The sequence below is a fragment of the Hipposideros armiger genome, unplaced genomic scaffold (genome assembly GCF_001890085.2).
Source record: "Hipposideros armiger isolate ML-2016 unplaced genomic scaffold, ASM189008v1 scaffold_1085, whole genome shotgun sequence".
Lineage (NCBI taxonomy): Eukaryota > Metazoa > Chordata > Mammalia > Chiroptera > Hipposideridae > Hipposideros > Hipposideros armiger.
In genome coordinates, this window is record NW_017732435.1 from 165,914 (window position 1) to 173,095 (window position 7,182).

The 7,182-nt window shown below is 49.0% G+C and overlaps 1 protein-coding gene across 1 annotated transcript in view; it reads right to left on the reverse strand.

Moving 5' to 3' along the window:
- GALNT2 (polypeptide N-acetylgalactosaminyltransferase 2) overlaps positions 1 to 7,182 on the reverse strand; it is a 197,305-nt gene that overhangs the window by 48,302 nt on the left and 141,821 nt on the right. The window contains exons 4-6 of the mRNA XM_019632150.1: positions 2,217 to 2,315; positions 1,912 to 1,979; positions 1,634 to 1,699 (exon numbers count right to left, since the gene is read on the reverse strand). Of these exons, the coding sequence (XP_019487695.1) occupies positions 1,634 to 1,699; positions 1,912 to 1,979; positions 2,217 to 2,315 (233 nt within the window). The remainder of the gene's footprint in view (positions 1 to 1,633; positions 1,700 to 1,911; positions 1,980 to 2,216; positions 2,316 to 7,182) is intronic.

Sequence of the window (7,182 nt, forward strand, 5' to 3'; positions counted from 1 at the left end):
TGATGATAGCAGAGCACTAATATGGAACCCAAGGCTGCTCCCTTGCTACCATGATATTTATGCGACTCTTTTCTCTGTTATCTAGTGTAGACGTTTAAATATATGGGGTAAGTACATGCACCCATATACACACATACATACACACAGGCATGCACACATACACATGCACACGCACACACCCATATACACACACACAGGCATGCACGCATAACACATATGCAACACATACACATACAGGCATATACACACGTGCACACACACACACCCATACCTACATACATATCACACACACAGATATGCAAACACACATGCACATACATTCATACAGATATACACATGCACACACACATATGCACACATACACACTTACGACCCATACACATGGGTTCTTACCCAAATGAACCGCCTAATTTATACCAAATGGAAAGCTGATGTTTAGATGCCTTTTTTTGATTTTTAAGTGGTTTAAAGACACTCTTTGAGGCTAGCCAGTGATCTGTCAGTTATCAAGTAACACCATGGACAACATCTTTTGGTCTTCCTTTTCTTTTTCCCTGTGCCAGCAGGTACTTTGGGTTCAGATTCAAAAGTCATTATGTAGTTTGTTTAGGGGCAACAGCAGTGCAAGAGTTTTGTTTGATCTCAAGACTCTGGAGGACTCGAAGCTTTGGAGATAGGTATGAGTCCAGCCAATGGCTCGCTTGGGGCAAGGCCGGTCCCTCTGTTTGTATGTCTGGACCATCTGATGAATGGCCTATTGCTGATTAAATATGGTGCTGATGACATCACCCTAACAGGCTCAACCACTTTCCTGGCTGATCAGCTTCTTGCTAAGAAAAAGCACATTCCTTACTCCAGCTGGACTGCAGAGAGGACCAGAAGGAAGAGTATACACTGATCAAAGAGTCCAGCCACCAGCCCGGGATCAACAGTCATCCCCAAACAGAAAAAATGGCCCTTGCTTTCAAGCTCGGTGAAAAGGTTTCCCAGGCCCTGGAGGAGCCCAGAGTCCGGCCACCGAACGCTGTGAGAGTACTGACGCACCGGTGCTCATTACATGGTGACTGGAGCTACCTCTCCAGGCACTTCAAAGCAATACCTCCCCCTCTGGAGTCTCTTATAACTGCCAACAAAGTAGACTCGATGAGCCCAGCTCAGCAAAGACCAGGCTGACAGCAGGTGTGAGTCTGGCATTTGCGAAACCTAAGAAGCACGCAACTCAAGGCATTGAGTAGCCTGTCCACCTCGACTGCCTGTCATTTATCAGATGCCTGCAGCACGGAGTCATTAAGCTTCTCATTGCTGAATCTTCGTTTTTCTTCTAAACTCTAGTGCTCAAGGGACTGATCAGGCTTCCTAGGTTGCGAAAGAAAGAGAAGCCACTTTTCTAAATATGGAAATGAAAATGTCATTTGATCTCTTGCCATAGCCTACAAACAATTTCAATTAGTGAAGCTTTGAGTGTCTTTCCTGCGTTTGCTGAGAGAGGCTCCCAAGAGGCTGTAGCAGAGGGAGGCAGGCAGCAAGTCTACAGTTAACTGTTCTTCTAATGGAAACCTTTCTTTACATTATTACCGGGCTCAAGACAAGTCAGTACTCAACGGCCTTGCCGTGGAATTCCGAGGAGTCTTACCTTCTCGCCGATCGTTTCTGAGGACCCGGACTTTCTCGATTTTCCCCAAGAGAGCACCGTCCTCAGCTGGGAAAAGAAAAGAAGCAGAGCGTTTTGAGCCTCAAGCTTGTCAGGGGCTCTGCGTTCAAGCAGCAACTCTTGACCATTTTACAGCCAGTGACCTCCTCGGGCATCACAGAGGTGCCCCCTTTCTGCAGCCCCGATGTCTGGCCTTTTCATTAGCACCGCATAGCACCCAGAAGGCCAAGCATGGGGGAGGAACCGGCCTCAGTACTTACGGTCATTGCTGTAATCATCCACCAGGACGATTTCTTTTATCAGGTGGGGTGGGCTTTTCTTCAGCACACTGCGAAAAGACAGAAAGAGCAAGAGTGTAGGCCTTTCAGAAGCATCACTTGGGTTGAAAATGCTCATATTTTGGCCCCAATCCTTGGCTGAGGAGCCATCGGCCTCTCCTTGTACTGTAGTCAGGTGACCCCCAGCCTGGCTGGGTGGGAACATGGTCTGCGTGCAGCACCCCTCCCAGGGAACACCCTCTGTGAGCTGCAACAGGTGGGCAGTGGGTGGCAGCTCCTGGCCTCACCTGACCACTGTCCTGAGCAGGGCCGACCTAGCTTCATTGTGAAACGTGATCACCACACTGGTGGCCGGCAGGTCCACCCGCCACTGCTTCCGCTGACACCTGAGGAAGAGAAGGATCATCCTCTGAACAATGGACCCAGACCAGCCTCGGCCAGGCCCCTGGGGAGCACACGCAGGCTGGCCCCCCAGGACGGACATTCTAGGGTGAACCTGTTGTCCGCAGAAGGTTCTGGCCTATTCTGAGATAAAGTGACAATGGGACAGAAGGAAACAGAACACCACAACCAGGGTTAGTGTTTTACAAGATGAAAGATTTCAGCGAAAAGTAACATTTGAGAACATCTTTCTAACATGTTGAAAAAAGTGTTTTGAAACAGTGAGATCTATTTCCTGCCACATGCAGACACACCTCAAGACACGTGCTCCTGGCAATTTGCAGTGGTTATGCTGCTGCTCTCTCCTCATTTCCCACTTTGCCTGCAGCATGTGTGAAGAACTCCTGTGCCTCTTCACAGAGCTGTTATTTGCAGCCTGGCACAATCCATGGACTGCTCTCCCATACCCTAGACAGAGGGGTGCACGTCCCTCACCCTGCCAGGCTAGCTCCCAACACCGTAGGTGACAGTGGTGTAAGCTGGTGCGGGTGAGGGACGGATGGACGGGAAACTCAGCCCGGGAGCTCTGTTGAGAGAGGCCTGGACTGCCTCGGAATAAAGCCATTCAGGGAACAGGCCTGCAAGCTATGGGTCGGTCACAATAAGGCACTTCTCATCGACACAATGAGGCCTGGTCTGTACACACACACAACCGGCAGGGCACGGAACAGTAATTGAAGACGACGACTCGGATACCTCTAGGCTGGACAAGCTGAAGCAGCATCCACCAGAGACAGAAATGGCCAGTAAAGGGAGGACCGGGTTAGCAGAGCCCACGAGGGACCTTGAGGGCCGCCTCTATGGACCTGAACACGCCAGCAGAGAGGTGACGTTCCAGGGGTCCCCGAGAGAATGCTGTAGCTGGCGAGGACCCTGGAAGTAGTCCCAGTGTGGTTTGAGGGCATTCAGAGTCACCAATCTAGTGACACTACTGATGCCAGCTCAGAAGAGGCTTGGACAGATGCTAGAACATCTTTGTCCCTAGGAAACAGTTCTTGGCCAGTCAGGTTAATACCCGAAATGGAGAGGGTGGAAAAGTCTTGCTGTGAGCCTGTAGTAGGGCAGGCACCTGTCACTCAGTCCTATGACAGGTCCCTCCATGCTGGCAGGCGTGACCTGTGAGCATACCCTCAGCTCAAGCAGTTATACACGCTGCCGCTGGGACCCGAGACGCCGAAACCTTCCATGGCGCCACAGCATTACAAAAACCTGCTCCTCAGCACTTCGTGCAGTTCAGCACAGTCGTGAGCGACCTGCTCCCAGAATTAACAGTGTCTCTTGAATGAGAAGTCAGTGGGACAAGGACACAGGTGTTTTCAAGCCCTGGAGCTCGGCCATGCCCAAGCATTCAAGCAGTCCAGGACCGAAGTGGAAGTGGGAGCAGGGCCTGGAGAGTCCGCACGCACACGCGTAAGAGACACGGTCAGCAAACGCTCATCCTCCCTCCTGATGGGGAAAACTACTTCAGAGACGCAAATTCTGAAAATGAGCAAGAATATCGCTGCAATTAAAAAGCAATTAGGTCAGAATCACAAAATGGGCTTCCTATGGATAGCTTGATTTTAATTAATCACAAGGAAACTGTGTAACATACAGTTGCTGCTTGGGGGAAAACGCTTTCTGGAAGTAATATCGTTCCTCATTAGAGCTCCTGGCGGCTGAGTCTTTAAGGACAAGCAGACTGACTGACAGGCTAGTTTTATTTTTCCAGTTTCGAGAATTAGCTGATTGTTCTATCAAGGATAAGAATCTGCCCGGGTCAACTGTATGTACACAAACTACCAAAGAGTGTGGTCACTCCCCAGCACTGTGATGTGGAATGCTAATGAAAAGAGACATCAGGGAGCCCTGTCTTCTACTGCGAGGGCCCCCAGCACAGAGGGGATGCCAGGACCAGCACATGACCTCCGCGGCTCTGAGCGCCAGCCTGTGCAGCCCCGTGAAGATTAGACAAGGAGAATGAAGATTTTTCATGCTCAAACTAGTCAGCATAGCAGACCCCATCATGTCTGTTCGCTCTTCCTCTCCTCTGCGGGACGCTTCTCAGTGCTCTGCAAACACTTCTCAGGACACACAGAGAGGCTGCTCTCACATTTTACTAAAATTCTTCAACATACATATTCATACGGCACCAGGCTTTGCTAGGAGTCTGCAGAGCTGTGAGAAGTGCACCTATGTTAAGTGAAAACTGAGAAGCTTGTTGCATGCCACGACGTAGCATGTCCTCACGGGGGCCAAGGAAAGGGGGGCATGGAAGAATTTCTTTAAAAAGAAACAGAATGAATGTTGGTGTAAAGAGTTGTAGTGCTGCCACGCGACCTTGACTGCTGCACAGCTGGTGGAAGCCACCCAATAAAGAAGACATGGGGGGCTGTGGGCCGTTCATACTCAGGCTTCCTTTGGGAATCGGGTAGAAAGTGTCCTTCATTTGAAATCAGCAGCAGGGAGAGTTGGCAGGAAGTTTTTTCTCTCTTCCAGTACAATGCTGAGGCCGGGGCTGTGGGTCAAGTTCATTCGGGTCTCGAGGCACGGGTATGGCAGTGGTCATTCTGGGACCGTAAAAACTGGACACAAACATTTTTTAAAAAAATCCTTAATGTAGGTTTAAATTTCTCTGAGGCCACAAGGCTATCAATATGCGAACTCTTGAAAGGATGGAAAAACTGGCTGATCTCAGCAGCAATCTGCCCCTCAGCCCTCAGGGTGAGAGTGACTGTCCCCAAAGACTTGATGCAGATGTCACACTTCAGGCTGATCAAGACACTGAGGAAAACATCAAGCGCACGTCTTGTCTTCTGACTGGCAGGCTAGGGGCTCCACAGCACAGAAGGCTGTTCATGGTGAGCAGAGAAATACAGAAATGCGTCTTTGTCTGTGGAAACACTGCTTACTAATTGTGTCATCTGAGGCTCTGTCTGTGGAAACACTGCTTACTAATTGTGTCATCTGAGGCTCTCATACCACAGGTGAGAATCTGTGAAAATGGCCTTACAATCCTGCATGGTTATTGGGAACATCAAATAAAAATGTATGAAAAAGGACTCTTAAGACTGGAAAGGTCCCTGTAATTCTAAGGCAGGCTTGTAATACACATTTGGCAGCTGTGTGTCACCGGGGACTGTCATCATGGAAGTTAGACTGAAACTTTCTCTAGTAACGTGAAAATGGGGCCAACAAGATGGGCCCGAGACATGCGTCTGAACGCACACACCAGGCTCCGAAGGGAGAACTGCACGGTCACTTAGAGGACGAAGGATTCCTAGGCCTGCAGAAAAGGTCAGGTGATGGAGAGGCAGGGGAGATGGAGAGGCACATGCCAATGAAAGAGAGCACCAGGACCTCACGAGGTCTGGCGGGAAGGGGCTCTGGGCCAAGAGCAAGACCACGCTGGCTGCAAGGTGGCCGTGGTGACCACACGAAGGGTACGGGATGCAGCGACATGGGACAAACACCAGTCCATCTCCCGGAAATGCCCCTTAACTCAGATTTGTAAGGAAAATGCTAAGCAGCTTGATTAATTAGTAGTTAAGCATTATGTTAATTAATTAAGCATTATCAAGGAAGAAATGAGAAATGTACACATTTTACCAGACTAAAAAAAAGGAAGGTTAAAAGCATCATTGAGCCTGCGTGGGCACGTTCAGGGTGCTGGCCCCTCCTGGACTTTAGCAGGGATTCCACAGGCGTCCCCAGAGAGGGATGTGAGGGCTCCACCACCCCAAGCATTCAACGCCCAACCCATGTCCTGATTATGAATTGGGAGTCCCGTGTAGGAGGACACCAGATGTCAGCCTCCACAGCAGGGACCATTTCCTACGTGTCTGCAGGAAGGCGTCCAGCTGTGTCTTGGCTTCCCGTGTAGACGCAAGGGGAAACAGTGCCTGAGTCATGCGAGGCAATGGTATTTGAAGACTGGAGTTGCTGTCCTATGTATTTCTCTTTACAAATGATTAAAATTTTGGATTCATGCAATCTGTGACTTTAGTTTGAGTCTGCCCCTGGTAGACAAATCTAGCTTTGATCTGCAGACAATAAAACAAAGCTGGGCAGAAAAAACCAAAAACAAATAAAACAAGCGGTTAAAAAAAAAGGATTCTGGGTTTGCAAAGCTAAGGTCAAGTCTCGGACCAGGATATATTCACCATGGTAACCAGCCTCTCGCGGCCTCCTGGGGAGAAAGGCAGTGCGCCTGCTTTTTCCAGGCAAGCTCACCAACACCAGCATCATTGTGTGTACATGTGTGTGAAATATTTCAAACATAAAGTCTAGAGAACAGTATACAAGCATCCATGCATCCCCATTCAGCCTTATCAAATCTTAATATTTTGCAACATTGGCATTCAATTCACTTTAAAATGAAATCCAACACGATCTTTGAAAGTTAGTCCCTTTCTTGTCCTTCAGCCCAACCCCCGCCTTCACCAGGGCAGCCACCAACCTGAACATGGCACTTCACTATTGGCTGCATTTGTTCCAAGGACCTTCCAGTTTTCTTGCTAGAGTGGGCAGGGCCTCTCTTCCTGCCCCACTTATAACAGCCCGTTCCTGGTGCTGGTTTTTGCATGTGGACCCTGTACTCTCATTGAGCTCTTTTCTTAGTCCTGATAGTTGGTAAGTTCTCTTGGATTTCCCACTCATCCATTCATTTACACTTTTCCTTTTCTTTCCATTTCTTACACATTTACAGCTCAAGTCTTAACAAGGCACTGGTTGTGGCCTGAAGTATAATGTGCAATAAAAAAGTAAGTAGACAACCTCCCTGCTTTGGTCCCATCTAAAGTGAACACAATTCGACTTTCATCATGACGTTTG